General features: G+C 43.9%; 1 protein-coding gene across 4 annotated transcripts in view; it reads right to left on the bottom strand.

Moving 5' to 3' along the window:
• The window catches only part of nup93 (nucleoporin 93), a 144,616-nt gene that overhangs the window by 111,347 nt on the left and 10,413 nt on the right, over positions 1-22,856 (bottom strand). The window contains exon 2 of one of the 4 annotated variants that reach the window (XM_069901361.1): positions 19,324-19,553. The exons of the other annotated variants lie outside the window; for them this stretch is intronic. Within the exon in view, the coding sequence (XP_069757462.1) occupies positions 19,324-19,358 (35 nt within the window). The 5' untranslated portion in view covers positions 19,359-19,553. The remainder of the gene's footprint in view (positions 1-19,323; positions 19,554-22,856) is intronic. 4 annotated transcript variants of the gene reach the window in all.

The raw sequence follows: 22,856 nt of genomic DNA, 5'->3' as shown, positions 1-22,856 counted from the left end.
CCGAGTTAGGATGAGAGAGGAATGATTTGCTCCGAGTTAGGATGAGAGAGGAATGATTTGCTCCGAGTTAGGATGAGAGAGGAATGATTTGCTCCGAGTTAGGATGAGAGAGGAATGATTTGCTCCGAGTTAGGATGAGAGAGGAATGATTTGCTCCGAGTTAGGATGAGAGAGGAATGATTTGCTCCGAGTTAGGATGAGAGAGGAATGATTTGCTCCGAGTTAGGATGAGAGAGGAATGATTTGCTCCGAGTTAGGATGAGAGAGGAATGATTTGCTCCGAGTTAGGATGAGAGAGGAATGATTTGCTCCGAGTTAGGATGAGAGAGGAATGATTTGCTCCGAGTTAGGATGAGAGAGGAATGATTTGCTCCGAGTTAGGATGAGAGAGGAATGATTTGCTCCGAGTTAGGATGAGAGAGGAATGATTTGCTCCGAGTTAGGATGAGAGAGGAATGATTTGCTCCGAGTTAGGATGAGAGAGGAATGATTTGCTCCGAGTTAGGATGAGAGAGGAATGATTTGCTCCGAGTTAGGATGAGAGAGGAATGATTTGCTCCGAGTTAGGATGAGAGAGGAATGATTTGCTCCGAGTTAGGATGAGAGAGGAATGATTTGCTCCGAGTTAGGATGAGAGAGGAATGATTTGCTCCGAGTTAGGATGAGAGAGGAATGATTTGCTCCGAGTTAGGATGAGAGAGGAATGATTTGCTCCGAGTTAGGATGAGAGAGGAATGATTTGCTCCGAGTTAGGATGAGAGAGGAATGATTTGCTCCGAGTTAGGATGAGAGAGGAATGATTTGCTCCGAGTTAGGATGAGAGAGGAATGATTTGCTCCGAGTTAGGATGAGAGAGGAATGATTTGCTCCGAGTTAGGATGAGAGAGGAATGATTTGCTCCGAGTTAGGATGAGAGAGGAATGATTTGCTCCGAGTTAGGATGAGAGAGGAATGATTTGCTCCGAGTTAGGATGAGAGAGGAATGATTTGCTCCGAGTTAGGATGAGAGAGGAATGATTTGCTCCGAGTTAGGATGAGAGAGGAATGATTTGCTCCGAGTTAGGATGAGAGAGGAATGATTTGCTCCGAGTTAGGATGAGAGAGGAATGATTTGCTCCGAGTTAGGATGAGAGAGGAATGATTTGCTCCGAGTTAGGATGAGAGAGGAATGATTTGCTCCGAGTTAGGATGAGAGAGGAATGATTTGCTCCGAGTTAGGATGAGAGAGGAATGATTTGCTCCGAGTTAGGATGAGAGAGGAATGATTTGCTCCGAGTTAGGATGAGAGAGGAATGATTTGCTCCGAGTTAGGATGAGAGAGGAATGATTTGCTCCGAGTTAGGATGAGAGAGGAATGATTTGCTCCGAGTTAGGATGAGAGAGGAATGATTTGCTCCGAGTTAGGATGAGAGAGGAATGATTTGCTCCGAGTTAGGATGAGAGAGGAATGATTTGCTCCGAGTTAGGATGAGAGAGGAATGATTTGCTCCGAGTTAGGATGAGAGAGGAATGATTTGCTCCGAGTTAGGATGAGAGAGGAATGATTTGCTCCGAGTTAGGATGAGAGAGGAATGATTTGCTCCGAGTTAGGATGAGAGAGGAATGATTTGCTCCGAGTTAGGATGAGAGAGGAATGATTTGCTCCGAGTTAGGATGAGAGAGGAATGATTTGCTCCGAGTTAGGATGAGAGAGGAATGATTTGCTCCGAGTTAGGATGAGAGAGGAATGATTTGCTCCGAGTTAAGATGAGAGAGGAATGATTTGCTCCGAGTTAAGATGAGAGAGGAATGATTTGCTCCGAGTTAAGATGAGAGAGGAATGATTTGCTCCGAGTTAAGATGAGAGAGGAATGATTTGCTCCGAGTTAAGATGAGAGAGGAATGATTTGCTCCGAGTTAAGATGAGAGAGGAATGATTTGCTCCGAGTTAAGATGAGAGAGGAATGATTTGCTCCGAGTTAAGATGAGAGAGGAATGATTTGCTCCGAGTTAAGATGAGAGAGGAATGATTTGCTCCGAGTTAAGATGAGAGAGGAATGATTTGCTCCGAGTTAAGATGAGAGAGGAATGATTTGCTCCGAGTTAAGATGAGAGAGGAATGATTTGCTCCGAGTTAAGATGAGAGAGGAATGATTTGCTCCGAGTTAAGATGAGAGAGGAATGATTTGCTCCGAGTTAAGATGAGAGAGGAATGATTTGCTCCGAGTTAAGATGAGAGAGGAATGATTTGCTCCGAGTTAAGATGAGAGAGGAATGATTTGCTCCGAGTTAAGATGAGAGAGGAATGATTTGCTCCGAGTTAAGATGAGAGAGGAATGATTTGCTCCGAGTTAAGATGAGAGAGGAATGATTTGCTCCGAGTTAAGATGAGAGAGGAATGATTTGCTCCGAGTTAAGATGAGAGAGGAATGATTTGCTCCGAGTTAAGATGAGAGAGGAATGATTTGCTCCGAGTTAAGATGAGAGAGGAATGATTTGCTCCGAGTTAAGATGAGAGAGGAATGATTTGCTCCGAGTTAAGATGAGAGAGGAATGATTTGCTCCGAGTTAAGATGAGAGAGGAATGATTTGCTCCGAGTTAAGATGAGAGAGGAATGATTTGCTCCGAGTTAAGATGAGAGAGGAATGATTTGCTCCGAGTTAAGATGAGAGAGGAATGATTTGCTCCGAGTTAAGATGAGAGAGGAATGATTTGCTCCGAGTTAAGATGAGAGAGGAATGATTTGCTCCGAGTTAAGATGAGAGAGGAATGATTTGCTCCGAGTTAAGATGAGAGAGGAATGATTTGCTCCGAGTTAAGATGAGAGAGGAATGATTTGCTCCGAGTTAAGATGAGAGAGGAATGATTTGCTCCGAGTTAAGATGAGAGAGGAATGATTTGCTCCGAGTTAAGATGAGAGAGGAATGATTTGCTCCGAGTTAAGATGAGAGAGGAATGATTTGCTCCGAGTTAAGATGAGAGAGGAATGATTTGCTCCGAGTTAAGATGAGAGAGGAATGATTTGCTCCGAGTTAAGATGAGAGAGGAATGATTTGCTCCGAGTTAAGATGAGAGAGGAATGATTTGCTCCGAGTTAAGATGAGAGAGGAATGATTTGCTCCGAGTTAAGATGAGAGAGGAATGATTTGCTCCGAGTTAAGATGAGAGAGGAATGATTTGCTCCGAGTTAAGATGAGAGAGGAATGATTTGCTCCGAGTTAAGATGATAGAGGAATGATTTCAAAGGGACCTGAGGGGTGCACTCTTCAAACAGAGGGCGACAGATATGTAGAAAGAACTAATAGAAAAATTATTTGGGGCAAAATAATAGAAAAGTACAGGTTAAGAAAGAAAGAAATGGAGACAATGCTTCAGACTTGGTATTGTTTGATAACTGAAATTTGTTTGATAACTGAAAACTGTTAAACTTGGGACTGTGCATTGGTAACTTCTACTGAACCTATTCATCCAGAAGTTTGTTTGAAGAATAGTCTACATGAGATGAGTAAAAACTGTAACTTGTCTAATTTCCAGAAGCATGTTTAAGATATAGTGCATAATATGGCTTTGTGTACTTTGGTGTAGAGAGTATATTTAAGATGGTCAGTATCCAGAATTGCTGCTAAACTGGATCAGTGACTGATAGTTTAAGAAGCAACTTGATTTAAGTGAGATTTAGAAGAAAGAAGGATAATCGGGAAGAAAGATTGGTGTCAACTCTGAAGATCTATCCTGGGGCCTTCATGTTGATGCAATCATGAAGAAGACTTGCCAGCAATTATACTTGGTTAGGAGTTTGAGGAAATTTGGTACGTCACCAAATTAATAATTACAAAGTTAAAAAGATATTAGGATAAATGCATGGATATGAAAAGTTTTGAGTGCTCTGGATCAAATACAGGGAAATGGGAGCAACTTAGTTGGACAATATGGTCAGCATCGAAAATTGGGCAGATGGGCCTGCTTCCATGTTCCAAAACTCTAAGATTAATATTTCATGGAATTAATTTTATCCTTTGATTGTGACCTTGAAGTACCTAGTATGATGCCAAGCTGTATGCACAAAGAGGAGATGAAAGAAATGGCTCTACTGGCTGCTTCCACATCAAGCGATCAACTGAAACAGAAGTCATCTAAATAAGCTTATAGGCATTGAATTAGAAAAGGTATCTGGGCACATTTTGTGTGACTAAATTGACACAGTTTACTTCACCAAAGAATACATTAAAAAATTATTAGAATTCCAGTGTAAATTATTTTTCAATGCCATGAAATGGATTGCCTCATCCATTTCATCCATGTCATGTATCATGATATCGAAAACTGATCAGGCTCGATAAAACACAACTTTGCAATTCATGTCAAAAATTCAAAACAGTCCACACTATTCTGCAAGAATCTGCAATGCGGTAAATGATAGCCAGTGCACAGTCCAATCACATCAACGTGGGCCAAACTTGATATTAAAATTGGTATCGATTTCTTTGTGCAACAAACTCCTTATACAGTGCCTCAGACACATTTGCTCAGTGGAGAGAAACAGCTAAAAGCAGATCCTGCTCCAAAGCCAACCTTTGGCAAGACAAACAAAAAAAATGCAATTACCGATTAAAATTTTGCATAGGCTTTTCAGTGCTCTTTTAATCATTAAATAGAATACTGGCATTCAAGAACTGTCCAGAGCAAGAAAAAAAATAAATCTGATTTTGCTCTGACAAAGTTAACTTACTGTAAAGATAAATGCCAAGGTAAAATAGGTTTCACTCTGAGTTGCAGCATCAATAAGCTTGCATGCAGTTTTTTTGAGGCAACATTAATGTTGCTGGTGGTATTAACAGCTTTTAATAAGTGAAGACTGATTAGATCACATATATGCACACACACACACACTCATCATTTAATGTTTTCAAATTCTTTCATGGGACCCGAGCATGTAGCAACCCTTTTTATCCCCAATTAAATTGCCCTTTAGAAGATGGTGATGAGCTGCGTTTAAAATGAAGGTATTTCCATAGCATTATTCAAGAGGTCCAGGACTTGAGTCATTAAGTTTATTGTGAACTGCTACTCATTGATAGCTGGTGCAGGATTTAGCATTCAAAATTATTTTACAGTAATGTTATGCTGTTAAATATCAACAAGCGACCTCGAGATTCTTCCCTATTACTTCTCTAATTCCCTTCCTCAATATATTTTGGAATAAATGACAAGTCTTCACACACCAAAAATCTGTTTAGACAAGCTGTGTGCTTAAAATGCCTTGCCATTTCATCTGCACCTCAACTCAAAATCCACGCTGACAATCAAGTGCAATATTGAAGGAGTTCTGCACTTACAGAAATGCAATATTTTGGACAACACATAGAATGGGGAATTCCACCATATTACAGTATTGCATCATATTACACTACAAAGATGCAATGTTTTGGACACAGAATGGTGGATACCACCATATTATTAAAAGAACAGGGACAGTATCTCCATTTCCTGGGCACTATTCAACTCTTTATCCTTAAACCAGATTCTTTGTTAATACGTTAGATTGTGGGCCCAGGGTGTTTTTTACAAGTATCTTCATACTTCAAAGAACTAATTGGCTGGAAAGTGCTTTGGGAAGTTACAAACTCTCTGAAAGTTCAGGTCTTCCTTTGAGCTGTTTAACTGACAAGGTTGCATTGACTGGAGCAACAACAAAAAAACTCCATACCGGAGATCCAAACAAAATTGCTGGAAGCCACACCAGCAGGGAGAGAAACGTATGACAGTTATATTCTCTTGACTACACGATGCTGGCTGTGAAATAGTGTAATTGTTTTGCTCTGCCTCCAATGCATTATATTTGCCCATTATTATTTTCATTCTTGTTTATGAGCATTTAACCTTCTAACATTCCATGTAGGCCCATCTTGACAACATACATCTCAAAACTCTGCATCTCCTTCTTTCCCCCAAACACTACTCTTCTAAAAGACTAAAAGGGATGCTGGAACTCTGATAAAGGCTAAGTGCTGGAAGTATGGCCATGAAAAGTCAATAATCAACAAATCAACTCTATTTTTTCTCCAAAGATGCTACCAGATCTTGTGACTGCTTCCATCATTTTCTGTTTTATTTCTAGAAACTTTATAACCTAATATTGAACCACAGGATGAATTCCATTTTCAAGATAATTATTTATCAAGAAATTAAAGAAGATGGCACACTACAGCCTTCTCAAGAGCTATTAGCCATGTGTCAAGAAACCACAGTTGAAAAATAATTCTTTACTTTTATTCCACAAATAAATTCCATCAGAAAGCAAACCAATTTTAAAGAAAGGGAAGAACTCTTTCCTTTTGTTCAATGTTACATTCTCAAAAAGGATGAAGTAAAATATTAACAGGTTTTGCTAAATCTTTAATGGAACTCTGCTTGGTGCAGAATTGCAGTGAATTCCCAGCATCATGTTAGAACAAGAAAATGAAAGCCTCTGAAATTTTGGGGGGGGTGGGGGAGAAAGAGGAAAAAAAAAGACACTTCACTTTATAAATAAGGAATAAAGTGGTAAGATCAGGAAAGTAGGAATTGTTCTTCATGAAAATAAGGTTACTTGGAAATTTAATCAGTAGTGATTCAAGATCAGAGTAAATAAGGAAAAATGATTTCCACTGGCATAATCGTCAGTAACAAATTGACACAGATTCAAGTGTCACGAACAAGGCAATTTAAAGATTTTCACAACTAGCCAACTTCAGAATCAGAATTTATTTTTATTAACATGAATCACAAAATTCATTGTTTTTCATCAGCACTATTGTGTATTACAGGTGCAAAATTGCTATAAATTACATTTCTATAAATAGACTATGTTTAAAAATAAATAAATTAGAGCAAAAAATGTGGGGTAGTAGTATTTGTGGTTCATTATCCATTCAGAAATCTGATGCAGAGGGGAAGACACTGTTTCTGTGCCATTGGTGTTCATCTTCAGGCTCCTGTACCTCTTTCCTGATGGTAGCGGTGAGAAGAGGGCATAGCATGGGTGGTGAGGTTCCTTGATGTTACCAACACTGAGACACTATTTTCTTGAGAGACTGCTCTTGTCGATGTCTTTAATGGAGGGAAGACTCATGCCCATGATGGTGATGGCAGAGTTCACAACTCTCTCGTTTTTTTCTTGTCCTGTGCATTGGCACCTCCATACCAGACAGTGTTGCAACCGGTCAGAATGCTGTCCACAGTACACCTGCAGAAGTTTGCAACAGCCTTTGGTGACGTACCAAATTTCCTCAAACTCCTAACCAAGTATAATTGCTGGCAAGTCTTCTTCATGATTGCATCAACATGAAGGCCCCAGGATAGATCTTCAGAGTTGACACCAATCTTTCTTCCCGATTATCCTTCTTTCTTCTAAATCTCACTTAAATCAAGTTGCTTCTTAAACTATAAGTCACTGATCCAGTTTAGCAGCAATTCTGGATACTGACCATCTTAAATATACTCTCTACACCAAAGTACACAAAGCCATATTATGCACTATATCTTAAACATGCTTCTGGAAATTAGACAAGTTACAGTTTTTACTCATCTCATGTAGACTATTCTTCAAACAAACTTCTGGATGAATAGGTTCAGTAGAAGTTACCAATGCACAGTCCCAAGTTTAACAATTTTCAGTTATCAAACAAATTTCAGTTATCAAACAATACCAAGTCTGAAGCATTGTCTCCATTTCTTTCTTTCTTAACCTGCACTTTTCTATTATTTTGCCCCAAATAATTTTTTATAAGAAAATAAAATACATATATTTCTTTTAAATTACTTGTGCAAAGCAATTAGTTAAGTGCTGGGCTGGCATATAACTAGCAATTCATTGAGGGACTAATGGCTTAAATACAAGAGGTATTTTGACAATTATTCATGATAAGAAATAACAGAAAATGAATAGAACAGTCTTCGCTGTACAGGATGCAAGTAACATCCAATAAATAGCTACAAATCAAGAAATGAAAATGGCATATCATTAGAAAAGTGGAAATGGTGAATATGGTGAGTAAACTTTAATGAAAATAGGTTTCCAGAAAACTAAATCAAATGTTATTGTGGATAACAAAAGCTCATGGCATGGAATCAGTATCACAGCAAGAAACAGGCCATTTCGTCCATCTACACTAATCCCATTTTCATGCATTAGTACTGTATCCTTCCACACCTTGCCTATGTAATTGCACAAGTCTGCTCATCCCAACGACAGTATCTGACTTCACTTCCATGCAACAAGTTCCAGATTCCAAATACTGTGTACAAGGCTTCCCTTCAATTCCCCTTAAAAATCCTTCCTCTCAACTTAAGCTTATGCCCTCTTGTTTTTGATCCCTCTACCATGGGAGAAAGATTAGACTGCCCTATCAATGGCTCATGATTTGATTACACTCTACCAGGTTACCTCTCAGCCTCCTTCACTCCAGATAAAACAACCCCACCCTATTCAATCTTTCCCCATAATTAGTCCTGCAATCCAGACAACGTCCTTGTGAATTTTCCCTCAGAGCTTTCCAGTGCAACCAGACACTTCCTTTAGTTTTTCAACCAAAACTGCACAGAACGCTCCAAATAAACCAACAGGCTACTTGGAAACAGAGTAGGTATAAAGGGGTATTTTTCTGGTGGGCAAGATGTAACAATGGTCTTTTAAGGAATTGATGATGTGGGCTCAACTTTATACGATTTATATCAATGACTTGCCAAAGGTAGGATTGCTAATGGCACAAAGATAGGGAGATAATATGCATTGAAGGGGACATAAGTAGGCTGCAAAGAAGTATGGATAGGTTGTGAGTAGGCAAGAATCCGGCCAATGGAAACACAACGTGAAAATATCTGAAATTGTCCATTATAAGTAGGAAAGATAAAGGGCATTATCAGAACATTGCAGAACTCAGTTATAAAAGGATCTGGGTGTCCTAATGCAAAATTTGCCAGTACTCCAAGTAAATAGAAATATTGACAAAATGCCACTGTCAATTTCAAAAGGAATTGAATAGAAAAATATGGAGATTATTCTGCAGTTATAATCTAGGATACTTTGTACAATATCAACCTCATTATTTACCAAAGGGTACAAAACATGAGTAGCATTTCATAGAAGATTTGTCAGAGAGTGATACCCAGAATGGGCAAATTGACTTATTTTGCATCTACTGTGGCGGCATGCCACTAGGCAGGCGAACCGGCCCCACTTGTAATTTTGGACAGCTGGCCAAAATTGCGCCGTCGAGGGTTTCCCCTTCTTCTCAGCATCGGGCTCAGAAGCCCGTGCTGGGGGACCATGTGATGCCCGAGTGACGTCGGCACCCCCCCAGCGCGGTTCTCAGCCAGGTCCGGGCTGGGAGTCCAGCCCGGCAGCCAGTAATAAACCAGTTTTTTCTGCTCACTGAGCTCAACCCGTCTGGTTGTGTGTTCTTTCAGTAGCAGTGTAGCTGCCGCTACAATTGGTGACCCCGACTGGTTGAAACGTCTTTGAACCTAACATGAGCAAACATGGGATCAGTGCTATAGCGGTCAAGCTGCCTGACTTCTGGGTTCAGAAGCCGGAGACCTGGTTCAGCCACGCGGAGGCTCAGTTTCACCTCCGCCAGATTTCGTCCGACATGACCAAATTCTACCATGTGGTCGCCACCCTGGACCAGGCCACCGCCAAACATGTGCTGCACCTCACCGCCCGTCAAAGACAAATACAGGACCATCAACCTAGTGCACACTGGATCCCTCGGACTATCCAGGCGTCAGCGTGGCGCTTGGATGCTGCAACTCGATGTCTTGGGGGACAGGTCCCCAGTGGAGCTGATGGACAAGATGCTCAAGCTCATGCGTGATCACACCAACTGCCCACTCTTTGAGCGAATTTTCCTCGACCATCTGCCCGACAACATCTGGCAGTTTCTGGCCCAAGAGAGCTTTACCAACCCAAGGTAGGTTGCTCAGAAGGCCCAAGTGCTATGGCTCGAGTGATTCCCGGAGAGCTCGGCGGTCCAGCAGGTCATGAGGCACGGGCATGACCACGCCAAGCCTGCCCCTAGCACTGCGGTAGAAGATACAGCCCCTGCAGGGGCCACCAAGAGCATGACCAGGGGCACGACATCCACTCCAAGTCTCTGCTTCTAACACTAGCGCTGGGGAGCCAAGGCTCAAAAGTGTCGTCAGCCCTGCTTGTTCCAGGGAAATGAGCAGGCTGGCCACTGTTAATGGCTGCGGCGGCTGGCCAAGGACCACAGCCTCCTCTACCTGCTGGACTCAGTCAGCGGCCGGCGCTTCCTCGTCGACACTGGGGCCCAGATCAGTATCATCCCGGCCACGACCATAAGAGTCCAGGAACCGACTTCGAGGACCTCCCCTCTGTGCAGCCAACGCAACAGAGATCTGGACGTATGGGAACAAGACAGTCCACTTCCACATCAGCCGGCAAAAGTTCTCGTGGAGGTTCACCGTCTCGTCCCTTCCAACTGCCATCCTGGGTGCCGACTTCCTCCTCGCCCATGGCCTCCTGGTGGACATTCGAAGTAGGCGCCTGGTAGATGCCCGGACTTTCCAGGCTGTTCACCTCGACACCTCCCGCACAGAGCAGCCGCAGATGGCCACGCTCAGCATGCCCAGAGACAAGTTCCAGCGAATCCTGGACAAGTCCCCGGCCCTCCTCAGGCTGCCTCACCACGCCACGGAGTGTTCCACCACATCCCCACCCAGGGTCCACCAGTTCACACCAAGGCACGCCGGCTCCCGTCTGACAAGCTCCAGATGGCAAAGGAAGAATTTTCGCATCTGCTGGAGCTGGGGACCATTTGCCGCTCCACCTGGTCCTGAAAGCCACCGGCAGCTGGCGCCCCTGCGGAGACTATCGACAGCTTAATGAGGCGACAGTTCCTGACTGTTACCCCATCCCTCACATCCAGGACTTTACACCCAACCTGCATTGTGCGAGGGTTTTCTCCAAGGTTGATCTGGTGCGTGGGTATCACCAAATCCCGGTGCACCCTGAGGACATACCCAAGATGGCCATCATCACTCCCTTCGGCTTGTTCGAATTCCTTCCCATGCCGTTCGGGCTAAAGAACGCTGCTCAGACCTTTCAGCGCCTCATGGACTCAGTGTGCAGGGACATGGATTTCATCTTCATTTATTTGGATGACATCCTCGTTGCCAGCAGGTATCGAGCGCAACACAAGGCCCACCAGCGTACCCTCTTCTCCCGGCTGGCCGACTTCGACCTTACCATCAACCCAGCCAAGTGCCAGATCAGGAAAGAGTCCATGCAGTTCCTGGGCCATAACATCACAGCCGAAGGAGCCACACCTGCCACTACGAAGGTCGCCACTATCAAGGAGTTCCCACGCCCGGAAAACCTCAAGGGGCTGCAGGAGTTCGCGGGTATGGTCAACTTCTATAACCGATTCATCCCAGGAGTCGCGAACATCATGAAGCTGCTATTCACCCTCATCACAGCCAAGCACAAAATGCTCACCTGGACCCGAGGCCTGCAGTATATTCGAGGCCACCAATGATGACCTCGCGAAGGCTACCATGCTCACCCACCCGCACACCGACCTGCATATGGCACTCTCCATCGATGCCTCTGCCATCGGCGCCGTCCTGGAGCAGTGGACAATGGAAGCTGCTGGCATTCTTCAGCCAGCTTCTTCGCCCACCAGAGCGCAAGTATAGCGCCTTCTACCGTGAGTTACTGGGAATGTACCTGGCGGTGTGGCATTTCCGCTATTTCTTGGAGGGGAGGACTCACCATCTTCACTGACCATAAACCCCTCACTCAGGCGCTCACGATGGTAAAGGATCCCTGTTTGGTCCGCCAGCAGCGTCATCTCTCCTTCGTGTCGGAGTTTACCACCGACATTCGGCACAAGGCAGGGGAAGGACAAAATGGTCACTGATGCACTCTCACGACCAGCCGTTTGCGTGCTGACACCCGGCCTCGACTTCAACTAGCTTGCCCGGGACCAGAAGTCCGATGAGGAGATGTGAGCCTTCAGGACTGCCATCACGGGCCTGCGGTTCCAAGACCTCCCGACTCCTGGTGGCAAAGGCAGTCCTGTGTGATGTCTCCATGGGAACCCCGCAGCCAGCAGGCAAGTCTTCCATCACATCCACGACCTTTCGCACCTGTCCATCAGGTCCACGGTCCGTATGGTGGCAGAGCGGTTCATCTGGCATGGGCTGCGGAAGCAGATTGTGGGCTGGGCCAAAACATGCACCCATTGCCAGATGTCCAAGGTGCACAGGCACACCCGTGCAAGAGTTCGAGCATGTCCGGGAACGGTTCAGCCACATTCACATGGACACTAGTCGAACCCTTACCTGTTTCCTGGGGTAACCGTTACCTGTTCACGGTGGTAGACTGCACCACTCGTTGGCCCAAGGTGATCCCGATGCCGGACGCCTCCACGGACTCCTGCTCCTGAGCACTGTTGCACAATTGGGTCGCCCAGTTCAGCGTTCCGAATCACCTCACCAGTGATCAGGGTACCCAGTTCACCTCTGCGCTCCGGGCACAGCTCACCAACAGGTTGGGGATAGAGCTACACCACACCATGGCCTATCACCCACAGGCCAATGGGCTGGTCAAGCGTCTGCCACCTTAAGTCGGCACTTATGGCCCGACTCTCCGGTCCCAACTAGGTGGACGAACTGCCTTAGATGCTCCTGGGAATCCGCTCCACACCCAAGGAGGATCTGCAGGCAACATCAGCTGAGCTGGTCTATGGTGCACCACTGGCACTGCCCGGTGAGTTCATCAACAAGCCTCACAATCCCCAGCGGTCGTCGCACGAGCTACTTCCCCACCTCCGGGCCCTCTTGGACTCCTTCGCACGCCCACCGCCGCCCAGACACAGCACACGGCCATCTTATGTCCCCAGCGAGCTGCACTCCACAGAGTACATTTTTATTTGGCGGGGCCCGCCCGCGGCACCTCTGCAGAGGGTCCGTACAGGGTTGTCCAACGTTCACGCTGGACATCAGCAGCAGGCGGGAGCTGTTTACTGTGGACAGGTTGAAGCCAGCTTACCTCGACCCCACCGAACCAGTGATTGGGGCCCAGCCCAAGAAGCAAGGCTGCCCAGCTAAAAAGGACATTGGCACTGGTTCGGAGGGGGGGGGGGGGGGCTGTGTGCCGGCATGCCACTACGCAGGCAAACCGGCCCCGCACCAGGGCAGCCGGCCAAAATGACGCCATTGGGGGTTTCCCCTTCTCAGCACAGGGCTCAGAAGCCCATGCTGGGGGACCACGTGATACCTGAGTGACATCGGCGCCCTCCAGCCCGGTTCTCAGCCAGGTCCGGGCTGGGAGTACGTCCAGCCTGGCAGCCAGCAATAAACCAGTTGTTCTGCTCACTGAGCTCAACCCGTCTGGTTGTGTGTTCTTTCAGTAGCAGTGTAGCTACCGCTACACTACTATTCTTTACAACAGTGAGAATCAATGTGATTAAAACATTCAGAAGGCTTGACAGGGTGATGTGGAGAGAATGTTAACCTCTTATGGGAGACTTTGGAACTAGAGGTTATATGACAGATCAAACAGTCATGGAAGCAATGTCTTTGAATATTTTGAGGGCATACAGATAGATTTTTAATAAGCAAAGGTGTTAAAGGTTTATGGAATGGAATGTTGACCTTCATTGCGAGAGGGATTGAATTTAGGAGCAGGAAGGTTATGCTACAACTGTATAAGGTACTGATCAGACTGCATCTGGAATACTGCATGCAGTTCTGGTCTCCTTATTTGAGGAAGGATCTTCACCAGACTGATTCCAGAGATGAAGGGGTTAGCCTATGAGGAGAGATTGAGTCGTCTGGGACTATACTTGCTGGGATTCAGAAGAATAAGAGAGGATCTGAAAGAAATGTATAAAATTATGAAAGGAATTAATATGATAGAGGTAGGCAAGTGGATCCCATCGATAGGGAAGACTATAGGACATAGCCTCAAGATCAGGTCAGATCACTCGCCCGATTGCTACTGGTACCATGTAATCCAGTACTACGTGTCGCATGGTCAGTGACTAAACCAACTCTCCCACCAGGTTCAGGATGAAAAATAAGATCTGTTAAAGTGCAGACAAACCCTCTCGTAGGGTCAACAGCCATCTAACAAATGTGCCGGGAAGCACAGAAAGAGCATCCCTTGCATCGAAGCTTGGTCAGGCCATTCACTGCAACAGAACTTCCCCCAGCCATCTTGGATCTCACCACGCCGCTGGATCCAGGAGGAATGTCGAGAGGGTGGGTCTGGACCTGTGCACCCCTCTACTCACCTAAAATCCATCATACACACACTGTTTCTTTCTGAAAAGTGGGTATCCTCAACACACCCTAGTCCTGTAATGATGGTCAAAAGGCAAAGCGGAAGGCTTGACCAGCTGGGAGCCAATAGTCACAAGTCTGCATGCAGGCAGCAAGGGGAGAATGGTCGCACGTGGATTACAGAGAGTGTCTCAAACAAAGCCCGCTCACACCAACCTGGCCAGTCTGCCGCGGCTGGCAGGTCATCCAGTGCTAGCGGTAAGAATCACAAACAGAATCTGATCATTGCCTCATGGAATATTCGAACCCTACTGGAAAATCTATCTCTGATTGCCCGAGAGAAGTAATGCACCTGTTGTTCGTATGCTCAAGGACTACAGCGTGGACATTGCGGCTCTCCAGGAGATTCAAAGAGAAAGGAGGGTACACATTCTTCTGGTCTGGCAGGTCCAAAGAGAATCTGGTGTTTGCTGGGCTATCAAGAACTGCCTCGCAGCAAAGCTACCAACCCAACATTTTGCTGTACATGATCAAATCCAGACCTTACGAAGCACCACCTCATCATAGTCAACGTTTACGCCCCAACTCTGACGAATCCCAGTGAAGTCAAGGAGGCATTTTATAGTGTGCTGAATGCCACCATAAATGCTCAGGTTGGCAAGAAGTCCACTATGTGGCCTGGTGTAATCAAGTGCCAAGGGATTGGCAACTGTAATGGTCTACTGCTTCTTTCAATTTCAAACTGTGCATTACTTACATACTGTTCAGATTGCCAAACAAGGTCAAATGCACATAGATGTATCCACGATCTAAAAAACTGGCATCTTATTGACTATGTCATCACCTAACGAGACATCTCTGACATTCTTATCACCAGTGTGCGGCGATGTCACCGCAGGGAGACAGGAGTGTGGCGATGTCACCACGTCTGTCACCAAATGCAAGCACCAAAATATCTATCCAGTGCCAAACTGCGGATGCCAAAATGTCCGATTCCATTGTGAAGAATATTTGAATATGGATTTCAATGGGAGATTTTGAACCTTCATCTTGCAATAAGTTCTGCAAAGCAAGTGATGTAGTTGAATATTTTAAGATGCAAGTAAATGATTGGGAAAAGTGTAAAACCATAAAATTGAGAAATAAAAATATCAGGAACATGCAGCGGTTAAACTTCTGGGAATGTGTTGCCAGCATAAAAATCAGGACAAAGACTGACCTACCATGTGACAATTAGTAATAGATACTTGAAAGCAGCATCTTTTTCCAAATATCATGTCACATGTTGCAATGTTTGCAAGTCAAATGTTTTAGTACTGGAAGTCTGCTGAGTCATTAGTCAATAGTGATTGGAAAATCTTATGACCTCTTAATGTATGCTGAACAATATCTATCTCTTGATAAACATCAAAAGGAAGCATTCTTTCTAATTATATTCCTAAAAAAGTGTCAGTGTGACAAATCAAACCCACCCTGGCTGACTATATGGTCTACTGCATACTACAAATTTTGAATATTAATAATTTAATATGGTATCTTGTATCAATCCAAGACTATAAATTGCTTAAGGTCTTGTAACTTATAATAATGAAAAAGAAATACCCAAGATTATAACCTCTTGTTATCTAAGAACTACTTGACAGAAAGATCCCTCAAGTATGTTTTTGCGGACATGCACAACTTCATGTCAAAACTTCAACCATATTCCATCATATTCTACCACCAATCTACGCAAAATTATCCCACACAGTGAATTAATTTGGAACAAGGCAACATTTGGATAGAAATGTGACTGCCCATAGATTCCACAAGTGTCCTAAATAAACATTGTCAGGAGTCATCAATATGTCTTAGAAATATGATCTCTTTGGTTTAATATCTTCAAGTACTAATTTTGATAGATGAAATCAAAACAAATGTTCCAAAACAGATGCCCAACACCATACAGTTGTGACTCCTTAGAAGCTTCCTCCTCCACCACCATTTAGCACTTCAAACAGCCTTTCCAAGCGAATCTGAAAGTTCATCTACTGCATCCAGAACTCCCAATGTAGAGGAGGCCACAAGAAGAGACTGGGTGCAGACTGGGAGATCACTTCACTGAGCACCTTCGATCTGCCCGATGCAATTACAGGGATGTTCCAGTGGACAACCATTTGAATTCTGCACCCCATTCCCACACAGATATATCTGGCCATGGCCTCCTGCATTGCCAACCCGAAGCCAGCTGCAAATTGGAGCAACACCTAATATTTTGTCTGTCCATCTGAGCACTCCCCAACCAGAGAGCATTTACATTGACTTCTCCAGTTTCTATTAGCCCTCCCATGTCTCTCTCATTCCCTATCCCTGTCTCCTTTACTCCAACTCCTCACCCCTCCATTCAGAGTTATTCCCTCCCTCCACCCCATCATTTCCCAGCATTTTTCTCTTCTGTCCTCCCACCCCTATCGCTTGCCTGTGCTCCTACCCCTGCCTGTCTGATTTTTGCTCATATCTTGAAGGGCTCAGACCTGAAACATTGATTACATATCCCTGCTACGTTAAAAATGCTGCGTGACCCACTGGGTTTCTCCAGCACTTTTGTGTATGAACTACAATCACAGCTTCTGGAGAATTTTTTGTTTAATTTAGAAGCAATTTTTAAGCTTAAATATTGCTTTAAGCACAAAAGTGAATCATTTGCTCAATCTTTACCTTTTGTGATTAAAGAATGTGATGAAATTGTTTTCCATGTTATTACACAATTCTATGTAACCTAGTTGAAGGTGAACTGCAAAATCAAACGCAAGGCCTATTTTAGTCTAGAAATCACTGAAGTCAATCCTAATGACTCAATTCAAGTGCTCTCCTGGATAATTTTGCAGCATTACACTGCAATCAGCAGAATTAGCTTGATCAAGAATTCCCTCTGGTTTTAAAATCTAGGTTTTCAGACAAAAGGTTTTAAAGATTCACAAGATGGATATGACTGAAAGATGAACAGTTCAGCAAGACCTATACTCACTACAGTATACAAAAAAAATGCAATGTGATGTTATTGCAACATCTTACTGATACTGAAGGTGGATGCTAAGAAGATATTTCCCCCAATCAGGGCATTTTAAAAATCTGGGGGGGGGCACATTGTTTCAGAATAAGGGGTCAAAGGCTAGAGTAACTCAGAGTCCAAAGGAGTTAAAGATAATATTACCAACATTTCAGGCCGGAGCCCTTTTTCAAGGTATGAGTGAAAAAAAGACAAGCATTTGAATTTAAGGGTGGGGAAAGGGAGAAGAATGAAAAGGAAAGGAGTCCAGACCGAGACAAAAGATCTTCTTGGATAATGTTAAGAGGAAAGGTGATAATTCATTTTGGCTCTGCTAAAGGAGACAGAGAGGGTAGAGAGTGAGTGAAGGAGACAGAGGAAGATGATGGGAGGAAATAGTTTCAATAGAAACTAGAGAAGTCAATGTTAATGGCATCCAGTTGGAGGGTGCCCAGTCAGAATACGAGGTTTTGTTCCTCCAATTTGCAGGTGGTCTCAGTCTGGCAGTGCATGAGACCACGGACAGACATATCAGCAAGGAAATGGGATGGGGAACTGAAATGGGTGGCCACTGGGAGATCCACACTAATGCGGCGGACTATGAAGGGTCCCCCATTTCAGAATAAACAGTGGAATTTCTCGCAGACGGTCATAAATCTTTCGAACTGTGCACCCTAGACAGCTGTTGAGGCCAGTCATTGAATACATTCAAGCTACGATTACCAGATCCTTTACCCACAAGGCAGTCAAGGATAGGCAAGTGAGCAACAGAGTGGTGCTGATGCCAAAATTGGAACAACAGTGATCCCCTTTTGTATAGACTTTGGATGAATTTACAGAGCTAATCAGAAATGGAAGATTACACTGAAATTAGCATTTACAAAATCTATGCAAGGCTTCCAGTGCTGTCAAAAAGAGGGCTCACCACGAATAATTTACTAACCATGAAGAGATTTCAAGCAATTTCTCACCCGATTTGAATGAAGAACCAATGATATAACATTGAAAAGTAGACAAACGTGATCAAACAGAGCCTAATAACTTTCAAAAGGAATAGATTCTGAAACAATAGTTTTTGTTTGTTTATCATTTTTATTATATGAACGTTCGCTCTATGAGGTTGCTGCAAAAGACCGAATTTCGCGAGTTGTTCATGACAATAAATCCTGATTCTCTATTAAATGTCCCATACAAATCAAAACTTATTTATATGTACATTTAGAACTTCATAAGATATGGGAGCAGAAGTAGGCCAATCGAACCAGCGAGTCATGAGCTGATCATCCTCCCACTCAGCCCCACTCTCCATAACCCTCGATGCCAAGACTAATCAAATACCTCTTGATTTCTGCCTTAAATACACTCAACAACCTCACTTCCACAGCCACTTATGGTTCCACAGACTCACGACCCTCTGGTTAATGAAATTTTGCAGCATCTCTGTTTTAAATCGAAGCCATGTTATCCTGAAGTTTTGCCCTCTTTGGAATCAGAATGTATTTTGTGGCAACATCATAGTGCAAACATTCATATTATACCAGAGGTTCTCAACCTTTCTCTTTCCACCCATATACCACTTTAAATAATCCCTGTGCCATTGGTGCTCTGTGATTAGTAAGGGATTGCTTAAGGTGGTCTGTGAGAGGGAAGGCTAAGAATCACTGCTCTAGTCCCAATTGTTACTGAAATATTTTGCTTGAGAATAATTGTCATTGGCCCATTTCCTTTGGAGTGATGAAACCATGCACATAACGAGTCAATGAGGGACGATTAAAACAGTGGTTTTCAACCTTTTTCTTTCCACTCACATACCACCTTAAGTAATCCCTTACTAATCACAGAGCACCAATGGCATAGAGAATATGTAAAGTGACATGTGAGTGGAAAGAAAAAGGTTGAGAACCACTGTATTATACCATCTTACAACATTACTCTAAAAATTAAAAAAAAGTGCACGAAAAGTAAAACTGTGTCTTTGGTTCATTGATTATTCAGGAATCTGATGCTCATCTTTTGGCTCCTGTACCTTTTTCTCCGACGGTAGCAGAGTGAAGACGGCATGGCCTGGGTGGTAGGGGTCTTAAAGGATAGAGGCTGCTTTTTTAAGACAACACCTCATGTAGATGCCCATGAAGTCTGGTGCCTGTGCTATCACAGGCTGAGTTAAAAACCCTTTGGAATTTATTCTTGTCCTGAGAGTTGGTGCCTCCGTACCAGGCAGCGATGCAACCAGCCAGAATGCTCTCCACGGTCCACCTGTAGGAGTTTACGAGAGTCTTTAGTGACATACCGAATCTACTCAGACACCTCACAAAGTATAGCCGCTGACAAGCCTTCTTTGTGATTCCATCCATGTGGAGGCTCCAGGACGGATCCTCAGAGATGTTGACACCCAAGAATTTGAAGTTCAGAATCAGGATTTATTGTCATGGACAAGTCATAAAATTCATTGTTTTGCTGCAGCATCTTAGTGCAAACATTCATATAAACCACCTGACCACATTACTATAAAAATTAATAACAATAATATTGGACAACATAGCCAGCCATATCCACTATGTTCAAGCCTTTCAGAACTTGAAATGCCGCTATGAGGTTCCCCTTCCTCTTTCTGGACACCAACGAGTACAGTCCAAAAGCCAACAAAGGTTCCTCATTATGGTAACCTTTTCATTCCAGGTATCATTCCAGTAAATATTCTCTGAACCCTCTCCAACAATGCCAGCACATCCTTTCTCAAATTAGGTTCCCAAAACTGTACACAGGACTCCAAGTGAGGTCTCACCAGCGTCCTATTGAATCTCAACATTTCTTGTATGCTCTTCCTCTAGAAATAAATACCAACATTGCATTTGCCTTCTCCGCTACCAGCTCAACCTAGACGTTAACCTTAAGGAATCCTGCACGAGGACTCCCAAGTCACCTCTAAATTTTGAATTTTATCCCCATCTAAATAATAGTCTGCCCGTCTATTTCTTCTACAAAAGTGCATGACCGTTCACTTTCCAACATTGTGTTTCATCTGCCACCTCTTTGCCCATTCTCCTAATCTATCCAAGTCTCCCTGCAGCCTTTCCTTGTCCTCAGCACCACCTCCCCTACCACCTAACTTGGTATCATCTGCAAATTTAGACACAAAGCCGCCTATTCCATATTACAAATCATTTAATTACAATGTAAAAAGAAGTGGCCCTAACACAAACCCCTATGGAATATCACTAGTAATAGATAACCAACCAGAATAGAATTCCTTTACTTCTACTGTTTCCTGTCTATCAGCCAATGTTTTACCCATGCTTTTTCCTTCCTGTAACTCCATGGGCTCTCATCTTGTTAAGCAGCTTCATGCGTGCCATCTTATCAAAGGCCTTTGGAAAGTCCAAATACACAACTCCACTGCATCTCCTCTCTCTATCCAACTTGTGATCTCCTCAAAAAATTGAAGATTCGTCAGGCATGATTTTCCTTGAAGGAAACCATGCTGACTTGGGCCCATCTTGTCATGTGCCTCTAGGTATTCCGTAACCTCATCCTTGGCAATCGATTCAAACAGCTTCCCAAACAACTGACATTAGACAATACATCTTCTGTCATTGTAATTTCATTTAACAATATACTCTGCTCCATCCTTAGATCTCTTACATCCTATTGAAAATATAACTACTTTTACATATTTTCACATTTATTTCACTTAAAACATGAATCATTAGAATATAACTGGCATTCATCTGTCTAAGTCCCCAATAGTTTAAATTTTCACATCTCTTTGACATTTCTAAATTGCATAGCCTTTAATTTATCCCAAGCTATACAAATTATAGGAGCCCATCAGTCCAACTAACTTAAATTGATTCTATTTATTCTGGTCACTATACTGAGATTTATTTTTCCCTTTTCACACTCAATTCCATATTACCATTATTACCAGCAAACTGCAGTCAAATATTCTTCAATTTAATAAATATATTTGCAACATATTAGAGTTGTGGAGTCATACAGCACAGAAACAGTTGCTTCTGTCCACTGTGCACGCACTAACCAGTGAGCATCCGATATTAATCACCTCAATTTCATTCACTCCGCATTTGCATTAAAATCCATCCATTTCAAATCTATCATCCACCTGAATTGGTGCCATATACTGTGCAAACTAACCAACTCCTTTGAGAAAAATAGTAGATTGAACTTTTTTTAAAAAATGGTGGCTTTCGCGCAAACAGAGGAACTACTGACATGGTCTTTGCCCTCAGACAGCTCCAAGAAAAGTGCAGAGAACAAAACAAAGGACTCTACATCACCTTTGTTGACCTCACCAAAGCCTTTGACACCGTGAGCAGGAAAGGGCTTTGGCAAATACTCGAGCACCTCGGATGCCCCCCCAAGTTCCTCAACATGGATATCCAACTGCACGAAAACCAACAAGATCGGGTCAAATACAGCAAAGAGCTTTCCGAACACTTCTCCATTGACAATGGCATGAAGCAAGGCTGTGTCCTCGCACCCAACCCTCTTTACTATCTTCTTCAGCATGATGCTGAAACAAACCAATAAAGACCTCAACAATGAAGACGGTGTTTACATCCGGTACCGCACGGATGGCAGTCTCTTCAATCTGAGGCACCTGCAAGCTCACACCAAGACACAAGAGCAACTTGTCCATGAACTACTCTTTGCAGACGATGCCACTTTAGTTGCCCATTCAGAGCCAGCTCTCCAGCGCATGACATCCTGTTTTGCGGAAACTGCCAAAATGTTTGGCCTGGAAGTCAGCCTGAAGAAAATTGAGGTCCTCCATCAGCCAGCTCCCCACCATGACCACCAGCCCCCCCACATCTCCATCGGGCACACTGAACTCAAATCGGTCAACCAGTTTACCTACCTCGGCTGCACCATTTCATCTGATGCAAGGATCGACAAAGAGATAGACAACAGACTCGCCAAGGCAAATAGCCCCTCTGGAAGACGACACAAAAGAGTCTGGAAAAACAACCACCTGAAGAAACACACAAAGATCAGCGTGTACAGAGCCGTTGTCATACCCACGCTCCTGTTCGGCTCTGAATCATGGGTCCTCTACTGGCATCACCTACGGCTCCTAGAACGCTTCCATCAGCGCTGTCTCCACTCCATCCTCAACATTCATTGGAATGACTTCATCACCAACATTGAAGTACTCGATCTGGCAGAGTCCACAAGCATCGAATCCATGCTGTTGAAGACCCAACTGCGCTGGGTGGGTCACATCTCCAGAATGGAGGACCATCGCCTTCCCAAAATCGTGTTCTATGGCGAGCTCTCCACTGGCCACCGTGATAGAGGTGCACCAAAGAAGAGGAAAAAGACTGCTTAAAGAAATCTCTTGGTGCCTGCCGCATTGACCACCGCCAATGGGCTGATATCGCCTCCAACCGTGCATCTTGGCGCCTCACAGTTCGGCGGGCAGCAACCTCCTTTGAAGAAGACCGCAGAGCCCACCTCATTGACAAAAGACAAAGGAGGAAAAACCCAACACCCAACCCCAACCAACCAATTTTCCCTTGCAACCGCTGCAACCGTGCC

Source organism: Narcine bancroftii, chromosome 10 (assembly GCF_036971445.1).
Source record: "Narcine bancroftii isolate sNarBan1 chromosome 10, sNarBan1.hap1, whole genome shotgun sequence".
Lineage (NCBI taxonomy): Eukaryota > Metazoa > Chordata > Chondrichthyes > Torpediniformes > Narcinidae > Narcine > Narcine bancroftii.
Note: the sequence above shows the minus strand (reverse complement) of the source record. Positions and strands in the feature narration are given on the sequence as shown.